General features: G+C 48.1%; 1 protein-coding gene and 1 long non-coding RNA gene across 18 annotated transcripts in view; one reads left to right on the top strand and one right to left on the bottom strand.

Annotated features, from left to right (window-relative positions):
• KIF9 (kinesin family member 9) overlaps nt 1–27,197 on the top strand; it is a 53,851-nt gene that overhangs the window by 13,334 nt on the left and 13,320 nt on the right. For 11 of the 14 annotated variants that reach the window (XM_053898348.1, XM_053898342.1, XM_053898344.1 and 8 more), the window contains 12 exons: nt 4,657–4,740; nt 4,871–4,963; nt 5,735–5,882; nt 6,953–7,017; nt 9,651–9,728; nt 17,281–17,349; nt 18,100–18,204; nt 19,366–19,421; nt 20,423–20,513; nt 20,968–21,101; nt 22,431–22,622; nt 24,633–24,847. In XM_053898348.1, coding sequence (XP_053754323.1) covers nt 4,657–4,740; nt 4,871–4,963; nt 5,735–5,882; nt 6,953–7,017; nt 9,651–9,728; nt 17,281–17,349; nt 18,100–18,204; nt 19,366–19,421; nt 20,423–20,513; nt 20,968–21,101; nt 22,431–22,622; nt 24,633–24,847 — 1,330 coding nt within the window. Of the gene's footprint in view, nt 1–4,656; nt 4,741–4,870; nt 4,964–5,734; nt 5,883–6,952; nt 7,018–9,650; nt 9,729–13,091; nt 14,001–17,280; nt 17,350–18,099; nt 18,205–19,365; nt 19,422–20,422; nt 20,514–20,967; nt 21,102–22,430; nt 22,623–24,632; nt 24,848–25,813; nt 26,208–27,197 lie in introns of those variants that run through there. The other 3 variants (XM_019416625.2, XM_053898346.1, XM_053898351.1) reach the window with 3 other exon arrangements.
• LOC128775694 (uncharacterized) overlaps nt 6,514–27,197 on the bottom strand; it is an 81,070-nt gene continuing 60,386 nt past the window's right edge. Inside the window, exons 5-6 of one of the 4 annotated variants that reach the window (XR_008420634.1) lie at nt 12,889–12,973; nt 6,514–6,638 (exon numbers count right to left, since the gene is read on the bottom strand). This is a non-coding gene — a long non-coding RNA (uncharacterized LOC128775694). Of the gene's footprint in view, nt 6,639–7,900; nt 10,430–10,687; nt 12,974–19,068; nt 21,714–27,197 lie in introns of those variants that run through there. The other 3 variants (XR_008420633.1, XR_008420637.1, XR_008420635.1) reach the window with 3 other exon arrangements.

Below are 27,197 nucleotides of genomic sequence, written 5' to 3'. Positions count from 1 at the left end.
GAGGCAGCAATAGAGCATTCTTAAAAAAAATTTTTATTACATTTCTTTATTTTTTGAGAGGCAGAGACGGAGTGTGAGTGGGGAGGGGCAGAGAACGAGAGGGAGGCACAGAATCCAAAGCAGGCTCCAGGCTCTGAGCTGTCAGCGCAGAGTCAGATGCGGGGCTCAAACTCACGAACTGTGAGATCATGACCTGAGCCGAAGTCAGACGCTCGACTGAGCCACCCAGGTGCCCCCAGCAATAGAGCATTCTTATTGTTGCTCCTGACATTTCACCACGACTAATGGTATTTGCTGTGGGGCTTTGGTGGCTTAAGGTTAAAGAATGTCCAAGTTTGGGAAGAGTTTTTACCATTAATAAGTATTTATTCATACCCTTAGTGGTAACCACTCTCCTGATTTGTAATCATTTCATTGGTCTTCTTTATAGCTTTACCACTTCTAGCATACCATGTATGTTTCCTCAAACAGCATAGTTTAATTTTTTTGAAAACTTTTATATAAAAGGAATCATGTAGGATGAATTCTGATTACTTTTCCCTCTTATCTACTTTTTATGTGAAATTCATCTATGTTCTTGCTATATATTTTTCATTGTCATCATCACTGTATTACATTGGGTGTTAGGTGAATATACTACAAGTTAGTTATCCACTCTCTTTCTTTCCTTTTCTTTTTTTTTCTTTTTCTTTTTTTTTTCTTTTAGAGTGAGTGTGCTCATGAGCAAGGGAGAGGGGTAGGGGAAGAAAGAGAGAAAATCTTAAGCAGGCTCAATGCTCAGTGCAGAGCCCAACACAGGGCTTGATCCCACGACCCTGGAATCATGACCTGAGCTGAAATTGAGTCAGATGCTGAGCCGACTGAGCCGCCTCAGTGCCCCTATCCACTCTACTTCTGATGGACATGTAGGTTTTCCTAGTTTGAGGGATATTTCGTACAATGCCACTGGGAACATTCTTGTATGTCTGCCTCGTGTACATAAGCATGAATTTTTCTAGGTAAAACCAAGGACTGCGGTTATGGGTCATTGAGTGTGTCTTAAACTTTCTTAGGCAATGCCAACTCTTTCCCATAATGGTATACTCCCACAGTGGGTTAGACCTTAAGACCTTAAAATTTTGACCAATCTGGCTGGTGTGTGGTTTTTCCCACTGTGATCTTTGTTTTCTTCTCCCTAATTACTAATGAAGTGAAGGGCCTTTTCATATGTTTATTGACCATTTGGATTTCCCTTCCCATATTTTTTATCTTCTTTATAGATGTCTTTTTTTTTCTTTGTCTTGTTTGCATGAATTCTTTATATACTCTGAAAACTAATACTTTTTCAATTATATGTATTGTGAATATGTTATATTTCCCATGGCTTGCCTTTTTTTCACTCTTTATGTGTTATTTGATGAACAAAAATTCTTGATTTTAGGTTAATTGAATGTATGTAAATTTTTTGTTTTGACTTTCTGTGTAAAGAGCACATAAGAGGATTTTCTTTTAAAAATCCACAGGTAGAGGGCCACCTGGGTGGCTCAGTCAGTTGGGCATCTGACTTCAGCTCAGGTCATGATCTCACTTTTCGTGGGTTTGAGCCCCACGATGGGCTCTGTGCTGACAGCTCAGAGCCTGGAACCTGCTTCAGATTCTGTGTCTCCCTCCCTCTCTCCCTCCCCTGCTCATACTCTGCCTCTCTCTTAAAAATAAATAAAACATTAAAAAAATTTTATTTTTTTATGTTTATTTATTTATTTTGAGAGAGAGTGAGCAAGCAGGAGAGGAGCAAAGAGAGAGGGAGAGAGAGAATCCCAAGAAGGCTCTGTGCTGTCAGTGCAGAGCCTGATGTGGGGCTCGAACTCATGAACGGTGAGATCATGACCTGAGCCAAAGTCAGATGCTTAACCGACTGAGCCACCCAGGTGCCCCACCCCCAATTTTTTTTTTTTTTAATCCACATGTAGAATTCTCCAGTTAAGTCATCTGACCTTGGACTTTTATTTGTTGAGAGGTTTTTGATTACTGATTCATAAATTGGTCTGTTTAGATTTTCCTTTTCATCATAATTCAGTCTTGGGAGTCTGATAGTCTTTATCTTTTAACTGAAGCATTTCATTGCATTTGCACTTAATGTAATTACTGATATATTGGGGTTTACATCTGTCATGTTATTATGTGCTATCTCGTTGTTCCATTTGTTCTACATTTATTTTTCTTACCCGTTTTGCCCCTAATTTAATTTAATTTCATTAATTTATTTTTTTTAATTTACATCCAAGTTAGTTAGCATCCAGTGCAATAATGATTTCAGGAGTAGAATCCAGTGATTCATCCCCTACATATAACACCCAGTGCTTATCCCAACAAGTGTCCTCCTTAATGCCCCTTACCCATGTTTTGCCCCTTTTTTATTGGATATTTTTTATTATACTTGTTTTCCCTTTTACTAATTTAGAAGTTGTATGTTCATTCATATTTATATTCTCTCACTCTCTCCGTTTAGCCCAGAAATAACAACTTGGCACATTTAGTTAATACATACACACCCAAGTGAGTGTATCTAACTAGTGAGATGTGAATAAGCTCTATGGATTATCCAAAGTCAGCTTCTTGGTTTTGATATTGCGCTATAGTTTTGCAAGATATTATCTTAGGGAGAGACTGAGTGAAGAGTACAGGGGACCTCCCTGTACATTTCTTCAAAACTCCTGTGGATCAAAATAAAGTGTCATTTTATCATAATTTTTATTATATTTTACTATAACATTATCATTTTAATTGTGTTGTAATTACGTTAAAATGTTTAAAAATAGGGGTGCCTGGGGGCTTGGTCATTTAAGCGTCCGACTCTTGATTTCGGCTCAGGTCATGTATGATCTCACTGCTCATGAGTTCAAGCCCCATGTCAGGTTCTGTACTGACAGCTCAGAGACTGCTTGGGATTCTCTCTGTCTCTCCCTCTCTCTCTGCTCTTACCCTGATTGCTATCTCTCAAAATTAATAAATAGACATATATATATATTTAAAAATAAAACCTCTGTGGTGCGCCTGGGTGACTCAGTCAATTGAATATCTGACTTCAGCTCAGGTTATGATCTAACACTTTGTGAGTTTGAGCCCTGCATTGGGCTCTGTGCTGATAGCTCAGAGCCTGGAGCCTGCTTCAGATTCTGTATCTCCCTCTCTCTCTGTCTTTCCCAGCTCATGCTCTGTCTCTCTCTCTCTCAAAAATAAATAAACATTAAAAAATTTTTAATAAATAAAAAAATAAAACCTCTAAAAATCTAAAGTTCATGAAAACCTTTTACTTCCTCCTGCATTCTATAAGAACCTTAGGATTGCTACCTTGTCTTTTATGTTTTTGTTTTTTGACTCTGCAGGGGCATCATTATTAATGTTTTATATAGTACACATTCTTTTACGTTTACCCTCGTATTTACCACCCTCATTGCTTTTCCTTTCTTTTCTCCATCACCTTCCACTGGAGATTGTTTTCTTTCTTCTGTTGTATATCCTTTACAGTGAGCATGCTGGTGACAAAGAGTTTCTTGTTTTTTGAAATGTCCTTATTTTACCCTTAGTCTTGAGAGATATTTTTGCTGGGTATAAAATTCTATTTTCACATTTGTTTTCTTCTACCATATTTAAAAAAAAATTTTTTTAATGTTTATTTATTTTTGAGAGACAGAGAGACAGAGTGAGAGTGGGGGAGGGGCAGAGAGAGAGGGAGACACAGAATTTGAAGCAGGCTCCAGGCTCTGGGCTGTCCACACATAGCCCGACATGGGGCTCAAACCCAAAAACTGTGAGATCATGACCTGAGCTGAAGTCGGATGCTTAACCAACTGAGCCTCCCAGGTGCCCCTGTTTTGTTCTACCATATTAAAGAGATCATTGCAAAGTTATGGTTTCCATCACTAGTAGTGAGAAGTCAATGTCAGTCTGTTCAATAGTCCTTTAAAAGTATGTTAGTCTGTGCCTTCTGAGAAGCAGATGCCAAGATGGGATTAAATGTGCAAAAAAAAATTTTTTTAATGTTTTTAAATTTATTTTGAGAGAGAGACAGAGAGATTGAGCAGGGGAGGGGCAGACAGAGAGAGGGGGAGAGAGAATCCCAAGCAGGCTTCCCACTGTGACCACACAGCCTGATACAGGGCTCAAACTCATGAACCGTGAGATCATGACTAAAATCAAGAGTCAGACACTTAACTGACTGAGCCACCCAGGTGCCCTGGTACATGATCCTTTTAATGTGCCATTGAAGTCAGTTTGTTATGATTTTGGATTCTGCATTTCTCTATTATTAAAAAAATATTTGTCAACATTTTTCTGGCTATATAACATTCCATTGTACAGATAGACCTAATCATTGGGTATGTAGGTTAATTGTTAGTCAATATTCATGAACATTTTTAAGACTTTTTCATTCTTATTGCTACTTGGCTTTTCAGAAAGCTCTACAAATTCACACATCCCTAGCAGAGGGTGAAAGTCTAGGTCTGGACTCCAATTGGTCTCCCATTCTACTAGTGTATAAATGAGATATCTCTGGAAGGTCTGATTGCAGTAACATGAAATCACTTGTATACCTGTCAGAATAGTTGAAAATAACCCAAATGCTTTATTGTTTTAATTCTTCAAAATGCTGTCTACTTTTCCTCTCCTCTTCAGGGAGAGACCAACAGGATTATAGCCTCCCACACAATGAATAAAAACTCATCCAGGTCGCACTGCATTTTCACCATCTATGTGGAGGTGGGTCTGAGCTCCTTGAATAGCCCAGTGATGGGGGGATGGGCGGGGGGCACAGCCCAGTCCCACTGGATCTGCTGCAGACTAGAAGCTTCTCCCTGTGACATCTAACCTCTGTTTGGATGTTTTGTAGGCTCATTCGAGGACCTTATCAGACGAAAAGTACATCACTTCCAAAATTAACTTGGTGGATCTAGCGGGCTCAGAAAGGCTGGGAAAGTCTGGGGTAAGTGGGAGCAGGACATCCCTTCTCAAGCCACAGCCCTGTTTCCTGCACAGTGCCTATGCACATGGGACGTCCCTCATGGGGCATTTGTGCGCCCAGCCCTGAGCTGGGCACAGTGGAGCATGTGGGCATGACCCCATGGAGCTTTGAGGGATGGAATTAGTGGAGGGGAAACAGCTGCACCATAGTTGCATCCTACCTAAGAGGATTTTTGTAAATATTAAATGAGAGGACAGCCCCTAAATTCTTAGCCAGCTGCCTAGCCCCCCATAAGTACTCAGAAAATGCTTGGTGCTGGTAGTAACATTTGTCTGCATATGAGTAGGAGTGTCCACATGAGTCTTTCCATGAGTATTTCAGCTCAGCTATTCATGGGCTTGGCCATGAATTAGTATAAGTATTCACAGAAGTATGCAGTGAGCATTCCTATGTGCATTCAGCTAAGTGTTTGTATGTGTATGATAGTCACAGGATGATTTGCCCAAGTGTCTGCACAAACATTCCTGTGCGTATTCATATCGATGTGACTCTTACATGAGAATTCACGTGAATATTCACAGAAGTATTCATATTCCCGTGAGCGTTCCCATGAATATTTGCATGAGCATTCCTGTGAGTATTAGTATTAGGCCATGATGGAATACAATCCCATGATATTGAGAAAAGAGCTGGCTCTGGAAAGGAGGCTCCAGCCTGGCCACCCACCCACAGTGTTCCCAGTGAGGCAGCCTCCCCATTTGGTGTGAAGTGGAATTGACCTTTGGTTTGTAGTCTGAGGGCCGAGTCCTGAAGGAAGCCACCTACATCAACAAGTCGCTGTCATTCCTGGAGCAGGCCATCATTGCCCTCGGGGACCAGAAGCGGGAGCACATCCCCTTCCGGCAGTGCAAGCTTACCCACGCCCTCAAGGACTCATTAGGTAAGGGCAGGTGAGGGCGAGGTCCATGCACAGGGAGGAGGGCCAGGCCGGGTCTAGCTGCTGCTGGTGGTAATGGAATTGCTCCCTTCCGGCAGCTGGCACTTCCCTGCAACCTTTTCCCTGTGATCCCAGACACAGCTGAAAAGGCAGAGTCATGCATGGTCCCCTCTTTCACCCACAGCATGCAGTGCTGCTCCCTCAGAAGCTTTGCTTAAACTTTTGCCTCTGTTGGGACTACCTTCTCACTTCCCCTCATCCCTAACCTGGCAGAATCCTTCACAGCCTTCAAGGTGACCAGGTGGAGGGTCTCTGTCATGCCTCCTTCTCTTCCCCCACAGCCTCCCTGACAGAGGAACAGGGGTTGTGTTTGTCATATTTGTGTCGCCTGATGGCACGGTCTTGGGTGTCTGATTACTGATTGAGAGCCACCAGTAGCAAAGCCCTGGCCCACAGCCCTCTCCCCTGCCCCATGCCATCTCTCCTCTGCTGTTCCCCCGGCTCCTCTTTTAGGTACATCCAGAGGCCTCTCCCCTTCCCTGCCCTCCTCCAGTCTCACACATGCTTGGGCATGTCCCTCCTGACTCTGTCTGAGTCAGCTCAGGTGGCTGTAACAAAACGCCACAGTCTGGAGTGCTTCAACAATAGACATTTATTCCTCACAGCTCTGGAGGCTGGAAGTCCCAGATCAAGGTTCAGCATGGATGGTTCCTGGTGAGGGCTCTTTTTGGCTCATACACAGCTGCTTTCTTTCTATGCCTTCACACGGCAAAGAGCAAGAAAGAAAAGAGAAAGGGACCAGAAAGAGAGACAGAGTTCTGGTCTTTCTCTTTCTCTCATATAAGGGCACTAATCCCATTATGCCGGCTCCACACTCAGGACCTCCTCTAAACCTGATCACCTCCCCCAGGCCCCATCTCCAGATACCATCACACTTGGGGATAGGACTTCAACATAGGAATTTTGTCAGGACACAAACTCTCAACCCATAGCAGACCCCTACCAGCCTTAAAAGAATCTCTTGGCAGAATACCCACATGGTTCATGGCCCTTCTGTGTCCTGCTTTCTGCAGGGGGAAATTGCAATATGGTTCTCTTGACAAACATCTACGGAGAAGCCGCCCAGTTAGAAGAGACGGTACGTAAAGATAGCCGAGGCGGCCTGGTTGGAATCCCTTCTTGTGGGTTCCAGGGCTGGGTAAGGCTGGCTCCGGGCTGGCTAAGCTGGCATACTGGGCCATAGACATTGTCAAGAGGGAAGAGATCCGGGGACTGAATCAACCAAAATTGTTGCGGGATCCAAATACCAAGTACCAAGGGGCAGAGGCTGTGTTGAGGAAGAGGCAAGGCAGGGAGCAGGCGCACCGTGGGAGTCTATGTGAAGAGGGTTTTGTGGGGGCAAGGACCATGCTTCCCACGGTGCTGCTCCTGTGAATTGGGATCTAGGGCAGCTGATTTCTTGTTCTTCATAATTACACACTGAAAAATCTTAGAAGCACCACAGGGTTCCAGGCTGTGGTTATGAGGCTGGTGCAAACTGATGGGCATTGAGCACGTACTGTGTGTGCGTGTGGGGGGAAGAGCAGCTCGGTAGAGGTGAATTATACGTGGCCTCGCGCCTCAGAGTTCCTTGCCATGGCCCTGAGTAATGTGAGAGGTCTGGACGAAAGAATCCTTCAGAGGAAAAGGTACTTTTCCTGAAAGTGGGGTGAGGTAGGTGGGCACCGAGCTGGCTGGGTTTAAAGGGTTGGTGGTACAGAAAGCAGAGAGGCGGGTTGCCTGGGTGGCTCAATTCGTTACGTGGCTGGCTCTTGGTTTTGGTTCAGGATTAGGCTCTCATGGCTTGTGGGTTCAAGTCCCACATCGGGCTCTGTGCTGACAGCACAGAGCCTGCTTGGGATTCTTTCTCTCCCTCTCTGCCCCTTACGCACGTGTGCGCGCTCTCTCTCACAATAAGTAAACATTTAAAAACAAAACAAAACAAAACAAAACAAAACAAATAAAATAAAATAAAATAAAATAAAATAAAATAAAAAGAAAGCAGAGATGCTTCTGGCAGAGGCAACTGTGGGCCTGATGGTGTGGCCCATGCCGGGAACACCTGTCTGCTGCAGGGGGAGTGGGGGGTGGTGTTCAGGAAGGAGAAGGGGGAGAAAAGACTCCAGAATCTGCTCGGGTCCTGGCGGCCAGGGTGCCGCCTTGGCTGTTCTGTTGGTTGCTGGGGTGTCATGGGGTTTGAGCAGGGAGGGCTGTGGCCAGAGTTGTGACTCAGGAAGATTAACCCAGCAGCAGGACCCAGGGGACCTGGGAGGGGACAAGCTTAGGAGACCCAGAGGCAGGAATATGGGCTCTAATGGCTGAGGCAGTGACACAGGTGAGCTCACACAACTGGGCATTCCGGCTGAGGCTTCCCTTCTTCCTCTGAAGGGCCACTCATCATAAATAAGACAGATTTGGAAAGTGCTCCATAGACATTTTGTCAGGTGTGGATGTTTAAGGCAAGCCTCAGTCATCTGGCGAATCCACTTAGGTGAAACAGGTCCTTTCCAGGCACGTTGCAGGGCAAGATGCTCCTGCAGGGCCTCCCAGTTTCTTGCATCAGGGACCATTCCAGCTTCCAGAGAGAGCGCCCTGGGGCTTGGGAGGCCGGGGAGGGAGCTCCCACTGACCTGCAGGCAGCATCCCCAGGGGGGGAAGGCTTCAGGAACCGCATAGTATAACAAAGCACGAGTGAACCCCGAGAGGAGCCATATGAAAATTGGGCCTCCTGACTGCCTTGTTGAGCAATGCCCTCCAAGACGGTGGAAGGCCCCTCTCTCTCATTCCCACCCCTGAGATGGTCACCGCATAGAAAGCCATTCTGCTGGTACCCCCGCCATCCCGTCCTGTGACCCAGGACGGTGCCCATGGAGCCCAGAGGAGCTGCTGGAGGGGCCTCAGGGGGTTGGGACGAAGGCATATTGGGGTGTGGAAGCTAATGAGTCTCTTCTCCAAATGCTTTAAAACCTTGACAGTGTTCCTGTCGTGGATCACATTGCTTTATTCAGGGCCGCTGCACGTATGTGTGGGAGTAAACACAGCAAGGGGGTCGTGGCCACACTCGCTGCTGTGTTTGGAGCAGGAGAGTCCGAATCCACCCCACACAGAAGCAGCTCCGACTAGTGACAGGGGCCTCCTCCGGAGGACCTCCTGCCAGCTCCATCCAGAGCACACCACCCACCTCTTCATGAAGTCTCCCTGACTTTACAGAGAAGCTACAAAACCTGTTTGAGGTCGCGTGGTGGGTCAGCGGTAGGGTTCTTAATCACCAGGGTGGACTGAAGAGCGCTTTCGGGCCTTCTTCTGGGTCACTTCTGGGTGGCCCTCCCCCAGGCCCGCCCCCCTGTTTTGGAGCCCTGCGACAGCCCGCCATCGTGTGAGGCTGGGATCTCAGGGCCCGCCCCGTGCTACCACTGGCAGTTCCTCGTTGCCAAGGGACAGTCCTCCACCTGTCGTGTAACATCGGTGCAGTGGGGCACAGTGCCGGGGCTGTTTCTCAAGTGCCTACTTATGTGGCTGCCTCCTGGGCCTGCGGCCATAATTACCCCTGCCTGGCTGCCCCTCCAGAGGGACTCGGGTGGAACCCCCAAGGAGACCCCACACTTCACATTGGAGTAGACTTATATGCAGAAATTCGTCTTTCCTAGTGGACTCCTTTGGCCTGTTTTGAAAATATCTCTATTCATAAGCAATTGGCCAAAGACATAGAGGGCTGTCTGATCTGTTTTTCAGCTGTCTTCACTGCGGTTTGCCAGCAGGATGAAGCTGGTCACCACTGAGCCTGCCATCAACGAAAAGTATGATGCTGAGGTAGTAAGGGGTTTGTGGGCAGATGTCTCACCGTGGAGGTGTGTGGGTTTGCTGCCTGGGTCACACAAGCCTGGCTTCCCTTCCTGCCTCAATGAGATCCCGGGTCAGTCCCTTTCCACTCTGGGACAGGCCAGAGTCTTCAGAGCCCCTGGAGACCCACCCCCCCCACTTGGGGGTCACTGCACAGGTGAAAGGACTAGGTCAGGTCCCCACCCAGTTCATGTGTGAGGCTTCAGGGCCTCTGACTACCCTGGGCTTCTATATGAGAGTTCCTTAGAGCTGTTTCAGAGTTCAATCAGTGTGGACCATCTCTCAGACTCCTCTGGTTAGAACGCTACGGAACCTCTTTGCTGCCGACTTGTGTGATCCCTCTCAGCAAGCACAGCTGACCGATCAGAAGGAGCGCTCAGCACCACCACCAGGGAGGTGTAGGTTGAAACCTTAGTGAAAGTCCACCCTTAGACTAGCAAAAATTAGCACGTTTCCACAATGCAGAGTGGTGGCGAGAATGTGCAGAAACCAGAGCCTTTGTCTGTTCCTGGCCAGAGCATAATCTATAAAATTGCTTTTGAGAGCATCTTGGCAAGTTCTTGTAAAGTAAAAACTCATTTACCTCATTTTCCTTCAGGATGCTTGTGGAATCATGGTTACCAGAGACAGGAGCATGTACGTGCCCTGAGCTCATGACAAAGTAGTTAAACCTTCCAGATTCCAGGGGCGCCTGGGTGGCTCAGTCGGTTAAGCGTCCGACTTCAGCTCAGGTCAGGATCTCGCGGTCCGTGAGTTCAAGCCCCGCATCGGGCTCTGGGCTGATGGCTCAGAGCCTGGAGCTTACTTCCGATTCTGTGTCTCCCTCTCTCTCTGCCCCCCCCCCCCGCCCCCCCGTTCATGCTGTGTCTCTCTCTGCCTCAAAAATAAATAAACGTTAAAAAAAAATTTAAAAAAAAAAAAAAAAAAACCTTCCAGATTCCAAATCCTAAAGGAAAATAGTGGTCCCCGTGGCTCTGTGTAACTAACCCATGGTTTGGAGGTTGAGGAGGGGGGTGGGTTAGAGCAGTGGCTCTCAGACCGAGCTGGTAGCAGAACCCCAGGCCGGCTTCTTTTTTTTTTTTTTTAATGTTTGTTTGTTTGTTTGTTTTGAGAGAGAGAATGTGAGGGGGCGACAAGCAGAGAGAGAGGTGAGAAAGAATCCCAAGCAGGCTCCATACCATCAGAGCAGAGCCCCACACAGGGCTTCACCTCAGGAACTGTGAGATCATGACCTGAGAAGAAACCTGGAGCCTGTCGCTTAATCGCCTGAGCCACCCAGGAGCCCCTCTAGGCAGGCTTCTAGAACCGCAGGTCACTGAACCCATTCAGAGTTCCTGATTCCATTGGCCAAAGGGTGAGGCCTAAGGATTCACGTTTCTAATAAGTTTCCAGATGCTGCTGCTGCTGCTCTTCCGGGGCCACACTCAAGAACCACTGGCACAGTAGTTAAGAGCCATGGCCCCCACATTGGGGGTTCAGCAACCTGCTCTTTCCTTCCATCAGCTGTACAGCCTCAGCAAGATACTTATTCTTAGTAAGCCACCATTTCTTCAATAGTAAATTGGGGGAGTGGCAGAATCCACTCTCTAAGAGAGGCTGTGGAGAATCATACAATGGGGAGAAACCTCTTCCCACAGTGCTGTCGTGGAGTGAATGCTCAGTAAATGTTAGCTAGCGCGCTGCTCACTGTATGGGTCAGCAGTGTTCCCTTTCCCGGTGGACAGTCTGGAGGCAGTCCCCACATATGTATGTGAAGAGCCTCGAGGCAGAACGGTGCCTGTGCTGCTCATTGTACTAGTGAGCAGCTGGGCACGGGACCGCTAGCCCTTCACCAGAGAGGAGCTGAGTGAGTCAGGGAGGGAGAGAGCCAGGGCTCGAGCTGCCAGCTGGATAATCTCAAGCGGGATTGAAGCGGGCCAAATGGTAGCATCTGTCTAAACACATGTGAAGCATAGCTGAATATCGTTCATCGATACATGTGTGTGCATTAAAAAAAAGCAACAACAACAAAACACAGGGGCGAAAAGACCAACCTGAGGCTGGGGGTTCCCTCTGGGATGTCGGGGGGGGGGGGCGGTGGACTTGGAGAGAGGTACATAGGGGCTGCATATTTGTCTGCAGTGTTTTATTTCTTTAAAAAGGTGGGGGGGGGCACCTGGGTGCCTCAGTCGGTTAAGTGTCTGACTCGATCTAAGCTCAGGTCTTGATCTCAAGGGCTGTGAGTTCAAACCCTGCAATGGGCTCCATGCTGGGTGCGAAGCCTACTTAAAAAATGAAAAATTTTTTTAATTAAAAAAATGTAAGGGGCGCCTGGGTGGCTCAGTCGGTTAAGTGTTCGACTTCAGCTCAGGTCATGATCTCGCAGTCTGTGAGTTCGAGCCCCGCATCGGGCTCTGTGCTGACAGCTCAGAGCCTGGAGCCTGCTTCGGATTCTATGCCTCCCTCTCTCTCTGTCCTTCCCCTGCTCATGCTCTGTCTCTCTCTGTCTCAAAAATAAATAAAAACATTAAAAAAAAATTTTTTTTAATTAAAAAAGAGCTTATCGGGCTCTGCACTGAAAGGGCAGAACCTGCTTGGGATTTTCTCTCTCTCCCTTTCTCTCTGTCCCTCATTCTCTCTCTCTCTCTCTCTCTCTCTCTCTCAAGATAAGTAAACTTAAAAAATGATAAGCATTTATAAGCATGAGTTCTTGAGAGAGGCATGGAAAATTACCTGGGCTGCCGCCTTCCATAGACCACAGCCAGTCTGCCTGTGTTATTTCTAGCGCCCTCTTCAGCATAGATGCCTGTTTTCTGGACCATGGGGTAGCTTCTGTGGAATTGCCTCAGAGTTTTCACCTATGGACTAGGAGGCTGGACTGATGACCTCCAGGTGACCCTTGTACTCTGTCAGTCTGTGATTCTGTGAGGTGGTGTAAAGGTTGTGAGCCTTGGGTGTAAACAGGCAGCAGACAAACACTTGATATTCTGCTCTGCTGAGAGAAGATCATACCTGCAGGCTGCAGTGGGGTCAACCAGGGAAGTTTCCCGAGTGGAGAGGTGCTCCTAGCCTGGTGTGCTGCTTAAACAGAAGGTGCTGAATTATCCTCATTATGTTTATGATGAAAACCCCTGACCGTCAGGGAACTTACTTGAGTCTGTGCTGTTTCCAAGGCATTAGTTCCATCCAGAAAATGTCCCTGGTCTTTAAAGGCATTGGTCAGGTTCGTGTTCCATCTGAGATACAAAAAAAAAAAAAGGAGTTGGTCAGCCAGGAGGTGCTGCCAGGCCCTGTTCTGTGGGGTCTGGTGCCCCAGCCCTGTGTTTCCAAGCAGCTTCTTTCCATTCGGTACAGGAGGGCGAGTCTGCCAGGCATGAGGAGAAGCACCTATGGTCTCAGGATGTGACATGGAGGCTGGTTACAGGGGGAGCCAATGACCCATTTCCTCACATCACCTGATTGGCCCAGAGATCTAAGCCTGGCTCCCCGCACCACACTGGACAGTCATCCAGCTGGAGGCCCTCAACAGCCCGACTTTCCCTAGCGGCGGCATGATGTATTTTTTAGAACTGAGATCCCTCAGCTGAGGGGAGGGGCTTGGCCACCAAGCCTCTCCCGTTGACCTCATAGGAAGTCTACCTGAAGGAGAACCTCTTGGGGCTTCCCAGAGGGGCAGAGCCGGGATTTGGACCCTGGTCATGTGCTTTGAGTCTTAGGCTTTGTGCCCTGAATTGCCACAAAGACACCAGAATGCCAGGGTTCTGTCACCTCTCGCTGCAGACTGGTCACAGCCCTGGTCACCAGTACCAGGATGCAGTTGTCAGGGGCTCCCTCCAGTGGCCATTTTTTGACAACTGAAGAACGCCCTGTTGTTCACAGAGAAGGTTCTCAGCATAAAATCCCTTGTGCCTCTCATTTGAAAGACAACAGGACAGCATCCATCAAATGTAAAATGACTCAGCAATTCTGTTTCTAGAAATATGTCATTTATCCATTCACCTAAAATCTATAGAGCACTTACCATGTGCCAGGCACTTTTTGAAGCACCTGGAGTGTGTTAATATACAAAAAACACAAATCTGTGTCCTCAAAGAGCTGACTACTGGGGGTGGGAGAGAGAGATACGATAAATATAAGAAATAAATGAGCCTGGCTGGCTTAGTTGGGAGAGCATATAATTCTATTTAAAAAATTTTTTTTTTTATTAGTTTTCTTTATTTCTGAGAGGCAGAGAGAGACAGAGCATGTGTGGGGGAGGGGCAGAGAGAGAGGGAGACACAGAATCGGAAGCAGGCTCCAGGCTCTGAGCTGTCAGCATAGAGCCCGATGTGGGACCCGAACTCACCAACTGTGAGATCATGACCTGAGCTGAAGTCAGACGTTCAACTGACTAAGCCACCCAGGCGCCCCAGGGAGAGCATATAATTCTTACTCTCGGATTTGTGAGTTTGAGCCCCAGATTCGGTGTAGAGATTACTTAAATAAATAAACTTAAAAAAAATAAAAGAAGTGAATCTAGATCCTGCCATTTGCAACAACATTGATGAACTTAGAAGACATTATTCCAAGTGAAATAAACCAGATACAGAAGGAAAAATACTGCAAGATTTCATTTACATGTGGAACCTAAAAAGTCAAATTCACAGAAACAGGGAGTAGAGTGGTGGTTACCAAGAGTGGGGGTAGGGGCTGAGGAAAGGGGAAATGTTGCTCAAAGTACACAAATTTTCATTTATAGGATGGATAAGTTCTGGGGATCTTATCTTATCCCCAGTTCAGTACAGCATGGTGACCATAGTTAATAATACCATATTGTAGGGGTACCTGGGTGGCTCAGTCGGTTGAGCGTCCGACTTCAGCTCAGGTCATGATCTTGCACTCTGTGAATTCAAGCCCCACATTGAGCTCTGTGCTGACAGCTCAGAGCCTGGAGCCTGCTTCGGATTCTGTATCTCCCCCTCTCTGCCCCTCCGTTGCTCGTGCTTTGTCTCTCTCTCTCAAAAATAAACATTAAACATTTTTTCAAAAAATAATACTGTATTGTATACTGTATTTAAAAAATGCTTTATTGCTCAAAAATGCTAACCATCATCTGAGCTTTGCTGGGAAAGTAGATCTCAGATGCTCTTAACCACACACAAAAAATTGTCCCTAGGTGAGGAGATAGATACGTTAGCTAACTTGACTATAGTAATCATTTTACTATGTATGTGTATATCATGTTGTACACCTCAAATATTCAGGCATACCTCCAGAGATATTGTGGGTTCAGTTCTAGACCACTATAATATAGTGAATATCACAATAAAGCAAGTCAAATGAGTTTTGTGGTTTCCCAGTGCCTGTAAAAGTTACTTTTATGCTATACAGTAGTCTGGGGCGGGGCAAAGAGAGATGGGGAGAGAGAATCCCATGCAGCCTCTGGAACTGTCAGCATGGAGTCTGATGCAGGGCTCAATCTCACAAACTGTGATAACATGACCCGAGTTGAAATCAAGTGTTGGATGCTTAACTGACTGAGCTACCCAGGCACCCCTATACTGTAGTCTGTTAAGTGTGCAATAGCATTATGTCTAAAAAAACAATGCACCTACCTTAATTTAAAAATACTTTATTGCTGGGACACCTGGGTGGCTCAGTCAGTTCAGTGTCTGACTCTTGATCTCAGCTGAGGTCTTGATCTCAGGGTCATGAATTCAAGCCCCGTGTCAGGCTCCATGCTGGGCATGGAGCCTACTCCCCCCCAAGTCTGAGCTTTCAGTGACTCATAATCCCTGATCACAGATAATATAACAAATAAAATAATAATGAAAAATTTGAAATACTGCAGAAGTTACCAAATGTAACACAGAGACAGGAAGTGAGCAAATGTTGTGGAAAAATAGTGCCGATAGACTTGCCTGATTCAAGGTTGCCACAAATCTTCAATCTATAAAAAACAGTATCTGAGAAGCTCAGTAAAGCAAAGAACAATGAAATGAGGTATGTGTGCCTATAATTTTTCTTTAAAAAATGTTTAAAGGGGTGCCTGGGTGACTCAGTTGGTTGAGCATCTGACTCTCAATTTCAGCTCAGGTTATGATCTCATGGTTTGTGAGTTGGAGCCCCACATTGTGCTCTGCACTGACAGCGTGGAGCCTGCTTGGGTCTCTCTTCCTCTCTCTCTCCCCCTGGCTTTCTCTCTCTCTCAAAATAAATAAATAAATTTAAAAACAAATTAAAAAAGGGGCGCCTGGGTGGCTCAGTCGGTTAAGCGTCCAACTTCGGCTCAGGTCACGATCTCACGGTCCGTGAGTTCGAGCCCCGCGTCGGGCTCTGTGCTGCCAGCTCAGAGCCTGGAGCCCGTTTCAGATTCTGTGTCTCCCTCTCTCTCTGCCCCTCCCCTGTTCATGCTGTGTCTCTCTCTGTCTCAAAAATAAATAAACGTTAATAAATAAATAAATAAATAAATAAAAATAAAAATATTAAAAAAAAAAAAAAGAAATAGGTAAGTTCTAGAGCTCCACCATCCAGAATAGTAGCTGCTACTCGCTTGGGGTTATTTAAATTAGTTACATAAAATTAAAAGTTCACTTCCTTGGTCACCCTAATGACATTTCCAGGGTTCAGTAGCTACATGTAACTCAGGGCCCAGATAGAGAACATTTCCATCATTACAGGAAGTACTGTCAAACAGCACTGCTCTAGGGTGTGTTGGTGATAGGTGCTATAAAGAAAATTAGAGCAAGATTTGAAAAAAGAGTGGTGTGGGAGTGGGAGTGTGTAAAACTGCAGTTTTACATAGAGTGATTGAAATGTGCCTAATTTAGAAGCTTTTGAACAAAGACTTGAAGGAGGTGTGGGGGTGTGCCAGGGCAACACCTGGGGGAAGAGTGTCCTGGGCAGAGGGGACAGGCAGTGCAGAGGCGGGAGTGTGCCAATTTGGTAGGAGTGGAATGAGCTTGGAGGAGAACGGTAGGGAAGAGTTAATGGGGGCAGATCACAAAGAGCCTGTGCTATCCTACAGAAACCTATAAAGACACAAAGATGTAAGTACAAAAATGTTGTGCAGCCTTGTTTATAACAGCAAAACTTTGGAGGTGACATACATGATTATCAGCAGGGAATGTGACATGTTTGTGCAGTGGTTGGGAAGGATGAGGGTAAAAGGTACGACTGCGTGGGGAGCCTCCTGGAGGCAGCGGGCTGCAACGAGAAGGCCTTCACCCCGGTAGACTGGAAATAACCCGAAGTTCCTGGAAGTTGAGGTGTGAGGTTGCCCTGTGGGTGCCTGTGCTCACTCTGTTAAATCTCCTCTGTCTGCTGAAAGAAGCAGAGGCCAGGGACTTGTGAGGCCCCCGAAGGCCCTAAACTCACCCCAGTTGGGAAAGAGTCACTGGCGGGGAAGGAATTGTCCAGATGCTGAGATCACACTCCATGGATTACCAGGAGGGGCCAGGATGTCCGGCCACAGGTTGGGGAACTGTGGGCTTGATGTGGAAGAGGCAGAGTGGCCTCTCTGACTGTCCTCCCTGCCCCGTCCCAAACTGTGTTTCCCTGGCAGCGAATGGTCAAGAACCTGGAGAAGGAGCTGGCACTGCTCAAGCAGGAGCTGGCCATCCACGACAGCCTGGTAAGGGGCTGGAGGCAGGTGGCTGGGTGAGGGGCTGGCCGGAGTGCTGGAGGGACTGCGGTCACAGTACCAGGTGGGCAGAGGGATTGGGTAGACAGGCCCCAGGAGGGCCAAGTAGGCAGGGAGACTTTGGGGTCAGAGGGGCTAAGGAGCCAGGGATGCCTGGTGGGCAGGGAAATTGGAAGAGCAGGAGGATGTGGGCAGGGGTGTCAGATATCAGGGAGCAGAGGCAGACAGTTGGCAGGAAGATGAGGGGCAGGGGGCCAGGTGCCAGGCAGGTAGGGCAGGGATAGATAGCATGATGGTCAAGGTCAGAGGAGGTGGGGCATACTGGGCAGTGGGGGAGGGGCAGCAGCATAGAGCCCTGAGGGCAGAGGGTGGGGACAGGAGACCTCTGGTGGCTTGCCTGGGCCTGCTCATGAGTGGGGGGGGGGGGGGGGTGTCTCAAGGCAGAGGCAGCCACCTCCCACCCATGGCTGTCATCCTAGAGTCTCCTGAGACTCGGGCAGCAGAGCCCTTTGCTTGGAGTGGCAAGCTCATGACAGGTGGCTTTCCTTCCCTCCAAGACCCAGTTGTCCCTCTGTGACCCGAGCACCTGGCCAAGACCTGATGGTGAAGGGAATGGAGCTGGCTTAGGTGGCCAGGACCTGTGCCCAAACCTCTCCACCTTGATTCTCAGAATGACCCCTCCTGCCCCTGTCGGGCTCAGGTATTTGGAGCTCGTTGACATGTTCTTCATCCTCCTCCAAGGCCAACCGCACCCTTGTGAACTACGATCCCATGGATGAAATCCAGATTGCTGAGATCAACTCCCAGGTGCGGAGGTACCTGGAGGGGACACTGGACGAGATTGATGTAAGGAGCATCTCCTTGGGACCACCATGCCCAGTGGCCTGGGTCTCCCTATCCTGGGCATACCCCCACTTGTGCTGTGCTGGCCTTAGAACCTTACACTGAGTGGGTGCAGTGGGTGTCGGGTGGGTGGTGCTGGACCCCCGGCCTCGGGCCCTGCAGCCCACTGAAGCCTCAGCATCCATGTTTAGGGTTACAAGCATGGGTGTGCCCCACAGAGTGGCCAGAAGCCTTGACCGGCCCTGACCACACAGGGGGTGGTCCATCACAAGTGCAGGCCCTGGAGCCAGGCTACCCTGAATCACGTCCCAGCTCAGCTGCCTCCTTGCTGAGTGATGTCAGCAAAATGCTTAACCTTGTGGACTTTGGTGGCCACACTTGTACAGTGAGGAGGGAAAGCAAGCTGGAATTAACTGAGCTGTAGGAGCTCAGGTGCTTGGCTCTGCCACGTGGGGTGAGGCCATTCAAGGATGATGGTCATGCTGGTTTACAAGGCAGACACCCAGGGCCTGAGTTGGAGTAGGCCAAGGAGGAAGAGACGGCAGCCACATGGGGAAGGGCCCTCAGGAGGAAGGTTGCATTCTTTTTTCACAGTGCAGGCCAGCAAACCCTTCATCAGGGAGCTACGTGACAGACACCTCCCCATCCCTAGCCTGTCATTGTGGCAGCTATAACTGGCAGGCCTCAGACGATGGAGGGGCAGGCCCTTCTGGCATTGTAACAGTGCTAGTCCTAGACTGACCCTCAGGGGTAATGCTTGTGGTCCCTAGGGCTGAGAGGGAAGCCAATAGCCTTCCCCCAGCCATAGATGTATGTGTGTCTGTAACCACACAAAAGTTCAACAGAACCTTTCAGCAACAGGAGAGAGCTGAGGACAATACATTTTATTAAAATGTTTTTTCTTAGTATTTTCAAGTACTAGAGACATTCTAATTTTAAGGAGGAGATCTTCCCTTAGAAAAGGTCATTTTTATAGCCTCAATAAATACTTAGCTTGAAAACTATTAACCAATTGTTTCTTTGTTCTTGAGGAGAACAGATATGCCATTCTCAAGACAGAGGATCAAAGGGTTAGTCAAGGAGTCCTGGTTTCTCTATGAACAGAGACACACCCTGTGCTGCACTGCCAGAGGCCTAACCTCTGCCTTGCTCTCTTCCCTCCAGATAATCAACCTCAGACAGATCCAGGAGGTGTTCAACCAGTTCCGGGTGGTTCTGAGGTAAGGGACCCTCCCCACCCACTGGATTCCTACATCAGGCGGCCATTTTCATTTCCCGTGGTCAGGGCATGGCCTCTAAGTGCACTGCCTCGTCTCTCGTGGGTGAAGAGCCAGATCAGAGTTCTTGGGGTGTGCCCAGGCCCCTGAGCTCTCAAATCCTCCAGCCCTTCCCTTCCCCTGGGGGAAGCGGGGAGGACAGACATCCATTTAAGGACAACACAGAGAGGAGTCCCTGGTAGTCCCTGGTAGATGTTTCTTGAGTTCATTAACTCAACAGGAGGTCCTTATGGAGTGCCGACCCTGAGCGCCCTGAGCATGGCCAGAGCAGGGCATCGTGAATATTCCCTGCTCCCCACCCCCACCTCAAGAGGCATTTGTGGTTTATATGGGTACAGGCATACCTGTAAACTGAGTGGCTTATGCTGGGTGGATCACAGAAGTGGGTCACGTGATTCCAAAGGGCCCTTTTTAAATAATTTTTAAATGTTTATTTATTTTTGAGAGAGAGAGGGAGCTTGAGTGGTGGAGGGGCAGCAAGAGACAGAGACGCAGAATCCGAAACAGGCTCCAGGCTCTGAGCTGTCACACAGAGCTCGATGTGAGGCTTGAACTCACGGACCGTGAGATCATGACCTGAGCTGAAGTCGGACACTTAATCAAGTGAGCCACCCAGGCACCCCCCAAAGGGCCTTTAAAGATAGCACCTAGGAAAGCAAGGTCCTGAGGCAGGCTTACAGTCCTTGTTAAAGTTATCTTGGAGCAGAAGTGCCTGGCAAGCAAGGGTGGCCATTACAAATTTGGGAGGCTGGACAATAGATGTGTGCACTGAGAAATTGGGATGTGGCATGAACTTGTTTTGTCTGGTCTGGTTCATGAGGAGGGTGTGGTTCCATCACAGGGGGGCCACACCCACATGAGGTCTACCTCCAGTACTTGGTTCTTGCTCCAGAGGGTTCAGCATGGCCCCAGGTGTCAGGTGTTCTCTCATTCTCTCTCTCAAGCCAACAGGAACAGGAAGTGGAATCTGCTTTGCGCAGGAAGTATACCCTCATAGATAAGAATGACTTTGCAGCCATTTCTGCGGTCCAGAAGGTATGCATGGTTGCTTCTTGTTGACAGCATTCATGTCAGATGTTTCCATCCCCAGACCTTTTCAGAAGCAGCAAGTGTCACATTAAAGCAGATCTAGGGTTGCAACAGGTAAAGGTAACACCAGGATGAGTGTGACCCATGCAAGAGTCTGCCATACAGGAATTTAAAATGGTCTCCAAAATTAGAGACGTGACCACAGACAAGACCGGTTCCTGGAGTCACGTTGGCAACAGGACTCGAGATTCTCGGTATGGCGTGGTGTTGATGTGGAAAGTGGACATTTGGTAGAATGGCCAGAGATAGTGCTGTTGGGGGCAGCCTGAAGTCAGCGGCACTGGCGACAGCTATCTTGGTGTGTGGGGTCAACGTGCCCACCAGAGCACGTATGCACTTGGGTCCCCCACAGGCCAGAACCCTTCAACTAACTCCTTGCCCTGTGGCTGGCCTCTTCCAGGCAGGGCTTGTGGACGTTGATGGCCACCTAGTAGGTGAGCCTGATGGACAAGGCTTCGGACTCGGGGTCACCCCTTTCTCTGCCAAACCTGGGAAGAAATCCAAGTCCAAGAAGACCTTCAAAGAGCAGCTCAGGTGAGTAACCTTCCTGCTGCTCTACCTGCTCAACACCTGGCCCTCCTTGGCTGGTGAAAGAAGAGAGTAGCTAAGCTAGTGTCTTAGCTACTGGCTGGTCACAGTTGCTCCCATTACTGCCAGTACTAGCAGTATCCGCGGGACTCAGGTTGGGCTGGTTACCTCTTGTCCACACAGCGACCCCATGAGGTGGGCATTAATGTCTCCATCTTACTGATGTGGAAACCAAGGCCCAGGGGTGTGGTCCAAGGCCACACCACTGATGAGTGGTAGAGTAGAAGAGAGAGGCCAGGCTAGCACTCCCCACTCTAGTACTGCACACGGAAACCACCTGTGACCCAGCTGCCTGGTGCTCATGTCCCCTAAAAACCACAGTTCACCTTTCAGGCAAAGATCATTTGTGGATGCAAGGCTCACTTAATGAGACGCTCTCCCTGGGAGATGCTCGTAGCAGTGGACAAAGAGCATAGGCTCTAGGAAGCGCCTTTCACCCTTGTGCGAGGCATGACAGCCTCTCTGTGCTTCCATTTTCTGGTCCCTAAGTTGGGACTCATAATAGTAGCATCAAAATCATGGGGGTTGTGAAGATGTGGGTGAATGCAGTCCCCGTACCTAGAAAGTACACAGTGGGAATGTGTTGTTGTTGTTACTATCACTTGGTAAAGGACACAGTCCAAAGCTGATTGTGCAAAACCATCACATGCAGGACAGGAGTCAGGTAGCGGGGGTTGCCGAGGCCCCTCGCATCCTCCTGATGATTCAGGCCTGCTCAGACGTGCCTCTCTGAGAAGGAGGACCCTGGGCACCGTCACTTGGAGGGGGGGGAAGGGCAGCTACCTTCCTGGGAGCTGGTGTGGGCACCCATGTAGGTGGGAGAATGCAGAACTCATGGGCTGGTCAAGGCATCAGGGCAGACATGTCTTGCTTTACCTTCGGTCCCCAGACCTAACCTGGATGGGGGCTCTGCCACTCCTTTCCAGGGGTGCCTGTGTGATAAGTGCCTCAATGGCCAGGATATTCCCGGGAGCCTGTGGCCCACCCCACAGGTGCACCTGCTTCCAGACCTGGAGACTGCCATTTTCCCAGGTGTCTCCTGCTGAGGCTGCTGAAGGGGGGGCTACGTATTCTGATGAGGAGGAGAAGGATGCTCTCCTCTTCCTATCCATAGGGTCTTACTCTTTGCGTTTGGGCCCACATGTATGATCTAAATAAGACTGAGTGGGATGGGGCTTCTGATATAACAGGGTTTGGAAAGGTCACTCTCCTCAGCACCAGAGACACCTTACTGCCCATGACTAAGCCTGGAGTCTCCCTGCCTTCTCCTTCTAGCTCCTCAGCAAGAAAGGAAGGTGCCAGCAGCCCTGTGAGTGGCAAGGAGTTGGATGTCTCTACGTCCAAGACCCAGCTGACCCCATCCTCCAAGGAGGGGGATGTCAAAGACATGACTATACGGGAACAGGAGACCTCCAGCCTTGAGCCCCTTCCTTCGGACTCCCCAAAGGAGGAATTACGCCCACCCAGGTGACCCTCTAATGGTAGTTCCTGCTCCAGATCTTTCAAAACCAGAATGTGATCCTCAACATGTGAATAGTACCTGTAGATACATGAGATAAAACAGGGGATAACAGGCAAAGACTAGGAGTACAATCCAAAAAGAAGTAACAACAAAAAAAAAAAGAAGTAAGATGATGGCTTATACACATGCAAAATGGTCCCGCCTCAGGACTCCTCCAAGATATGCAGTTACACATGGAATCATTTTAGACCCTTCAAATAGCCATTATTTAAATAAAAATTTTTAGGGGCGCCTGGGTGGCTCAGTCAGCTGAGCGTCCGACTTCAGCTCAAGTCATGATTTCATGGTTCGTGAGTTTGAGCCCCACATCAGGCTCTCTGCTATCACTGCAGAGCCCGCTCGGTTGCTCTGTCCCTCTTGCTCTCTACCACTCCCCTGCTCGTGCTCTGTCTCTCTAGAAAATAAATAAGCATTAAAAAATTTTTTTTCTTTAAATAACTAATGCATTTAAAAGGCCCCTCAGGGTGCTTGGGTGGCTCAGTCAGTGTCTGACTCATGATCTCAGCTCAGGTCTTGATCTCAGGGTCATGAGTTCAAGCCCCACGTTGGGCTCCATGCTGGGTTTGAAGCCTACTTTAAAGACAAAGAAAAAAAAAGGCACCGAATTCTCAAGGTATGAGACCCCTTCCTCTGGCTACCCAGTTTCTCTCCCTGGTGAGCCAGTCATTGAGTGTTCAGTAATCCATCCTGAGGAAATAATTAGAGATGTTTGCACAAAGATTTGTGCAAACAGATGTTCATTGCATCATCAATTTAAAAAGGTGACGACAGTTTTTTGTGAAATACCTTCAGGAGCTAATGTGATGGCAAAGGCACTAAATGAGTTATTATCTCTGCCCTTGGGATGTACAAGGATGTGCATGAAGAATTTTTTCCCCAGCAGGTGAACAGTTCTAAGCACTCAGAGAAGTTGGAAGTACTGGACAGTGAATACTGTCTTGAGTCTACATTTAACATATTACTATACCTATTTTATCACACATCCATCTTTCTCTCCATCCCTCTTATTAAAAAAAATTTTTTTTAACATTTATGCATTTTTGAGAGTGAGAGAGACAGAGCGTGAGCAGGAGAGGGGCAGAGAGAGAGGGAGACACAGAATCCGAAGCAGGCTCCTGTCTCTGAGCTGTCAGCACAGAGCCTGACGTAGCGCTCAAACTCATGGACCACGAGATCATGACCTGAGCTGAAGTCGGACGCCTAACTCACTGAGCCACCCAGTCACCCCAATCCCTCTTATTTTTTCGATGCATTTCATAGGAAGTTGCAGACGATCTGCTTCTCCCTGCCCCAGCACTTCAAATTATATCTTGTTAACCAGAGTTCTCGGGGCTCCTTATAACACGAAAGAATGGTTCTGTGAATGACATAAGATGTAAAATTACATCTACTGTGTGGCCTCAAACATTAAAAAAACTTTAATTATTTATTTATTTTTATTTTAGAGAGAGAGGGAGAGAACATGTGTGAGCGGGGGAGAGGAGCAGAGGGTGAGAGAGAATCCCAAGCAGGCTCCATGCTCAGCACGGAGCCCGAGATGGGGCTTGATCCCACGAGCCTGGGATCATGACCTGAGCCGAAATCAAGAGTCAGATGCTCAACCGACTGAGCCACCCAAGTGCTCCTCAAACATTAAAAAAATTATCGAAGAGATCCCTGAAGTAGAGACACCAGAGTGTAATTGCTAATAGGCAGTGAGTGGTTTTTTGCTTTGTTTTCTGTTTTTTACACTTTTCCTTGCTGTCCTCACTTTCTGCAATGGCCATGTGTCCTTGCTTGCTGAGTGAGACAGACACAGGTGAGCGGTTCCCACACAGGGTAGCTCCAGTGCAGGATAGGTGGTGCCTGGGAGTTTGGGCCTTCTGCCCACAGAAGCCCCGGCGAAGAGAGGCCAAGTGCCTCTAGGCTCTAAGACCCTGCCCCACTTTCTCCTTCCCCTCCCCCTCTGTCTTCAGGCCCAGTACCCCACCCCCCAAACCTGTGGCCTTCGAGGACTTTAAGAACGAGCGAGGCAGTGAGATCAACCGCATCTTCAAAGAGAACAAATCCATCTTGAACGAGCGGAGGAAAAGGGCCAGCGAGACCACACAGCGCATCAATGCCATCAAACGGGAGATGGACGTGACCAAGGAGGCACTAAATTTCCAGAAGTCACTCCGGGAGAAACAAGGTAAATATGATGGGAAGATAGTGGGGTTGGGGGGCGGCTGTGGGAGCTGAATATCCTGAGCTAAATGGGGCAGCCCTGGGTACTGGAGGACTCAGATGGGAGGGGGCCGCAGGGCATGTTGGGGTGCAGTCTTCACCCCTGGGTCATCACATGGCTCTAGTCAGCCCTGGGAATCACAGGGTCCTTCCCTGTCAGTCAGCTTCTGCCTGTGGGCCCCCCATTATTTTGTTATCTCAGACCTAGGTGCTTCTCCCAGTGGAGAAGCAGGCCTTGGTCTTATAGAGGCTTCCCCAGGAAGATGGGCAGCTGGCGTCCCCCACAAGGCCCCGAGATCCTGGTGTGGTCTCCTTACTACCCAGGGTAGTCTGACTGACATGAGGGTGCTGGTCAAGACACAGGAAACTGAGGAAGGAAAGAGAATGTGGATACCAGAGAGCCTGGGGATTCATTGTCACTAGGACCATTCCTTATGCCAAACCCTCAACACCCAATGCTGGCCTGGCAAAATCTCATCCCCTAAGCCAGGTGGTGTGGGGGCCCTCAGGCTCAGAAAGCAGGGACCTTACTGTGAGGAGGGTGCTCACCTGGTTACCCTGACCTGGTGCCCTTGTCACAGTGGCAGACACTGCCCACACCTGCACTGTGGGCCAGGGACCCTCAAGCTTGAGTATTCAGAGAACTCCTCTGGGAGGGCTAGTCAAACACAGGTTCCCAGGCCCGGACTGCTGGTTCTAACTCAGGGGATCTGGAGCAAGGCTCAGAACCTGCATTTTAATGAGTAACCATCCTGACTCTGAGGCCAGAGGTTCAGAAACCACATCTTTGTTCACACCCCTGGCTTGGTCCCATTGTCCTTTCAGCAGGGCACACCACAGGTTACTGGGCTTTATCTTGCTAAATCACAACCTTTTTCCAGGTGGTTATCAGTGGGGACATCTCTAGATGTCATCTGTTTTATTTCTGCAGGCCAGGTGGATCATGTCACAGCGAGACATGTACCTTGCTCATTTACTTCTCAGAGGGCACCTCCAAATTCTTGAGGCCACTCTGCTCACACCCTACAGAGCAACTGTCACACACTATTCCAGAGGGCAAAGCCTCCAAGGATCTGGGGACAGGGAAGGGCTGGTGACGGTGGCTCTCATGCCCCTGCCCAGAAGCTCCAGACGCCCCCAGAGCCAAGTACTTCTTTGTCTCTTCTGCCCACACCTTCTTTGAATATACAATTTCTTATTACATATTTACATACCTTAAATAATATATACTCATGCTGTGCTGACATATCATCTATGCCTAAATATACCTGAAAACAGATGTTTTTAAAGGATGAGAGGAAGAATAAATAAACAGTACTTTAACATATTTTAGGGGCACCTGGGTGGCTCAGTCAGTTGGGCGTCCGACTTCGGCTCAGGTCATGATCTCATGGCTCGTGAGTTCAAGCCCCGCGTCGTGCTCTGTGCTGACAGCTCAGAGCCTGGAGCCTGCTTCATGTTCTATGTCTACCTCTCTTTCTGCCCCTCCCCTGCTCATGCTGTCTCTCTCTGTCTCTCAAAAATAAATAAACATTATAAAAATAAAAAATTTTAAATTAGGGGCACCTGGGTGGCTCAGTCAAGCATCCAACTCTCGATTTCAGCTCAGGTCATAACCTAACAGTCGTGACATTGAGCCCTAAGTTGGGCTCTGCACTAGGCATGGAGCCCACTTAGGATTCTCTCTCCATCTCTCTCTCTCTCTGTCCCTTCCCCGCTCATGCATGCACCCTTTCTCCCAAAGTCAATAAACATTAAAAAAATTACATTCAATTGATTAAAAAAATAGTAAAATAAAATACTTAAAATTTTATCTGTCAGGGGCACCTGGGTGGCTCAGTTGGTTTAAGCATCCAACTGTTGATTTTGGCTCCGGTCATGATCTCGTGGTTTGTGGGTTTGAGCCTTGCATCCAGCTCTGCACTGATGGCACAGAGTCTGTTTAGAATTCTCTCTCTCTCACTCTTTCTCTGCTCCCCCTCATGGTCCTGAACTCTCTCTCAAAATAAATAAACTTATAAATAAATGAATAAATAAATAAATTTTATCTATCAGTACCAAAGAAAACATTTTTGCTCTTACCCCCAACATCACTTGTTTTCCCATTGGTTGTTAAAATACCAAATAAAATACTTTTATCTTGAGGAAATAGATCAACTGAATTCATTTTTTGATTCATTTTGATCGATAGCCACTTATTGGCCCAGAAGGTCAGCAAATTTGGCATGTTGATTAGTGTTTTGTGAAAGAAAAATGAAAAATCATTTTAATTTTTAAAAAATGTTTATTTTGAGAGACAGAGAATGTGCAAGCAA

Source organism: Panthera pardus, unplaced genomic scaffold (genome assembly GCF_024362965.1).
Source record: "Panthera pardus isolate Hobbes unplaced genomic scaffold, ASM2436296v1 HiC_scaffold_8, whole genome shotgun sequence".
NCBI lineage: Eukaryota > Metazoa > Chordata > Mammalia > Carnivora > Felidae > Panthera > Panthera pardus.
This window is presented reverse-complemented; position numbering and strand designations above follow the sequence as displayed.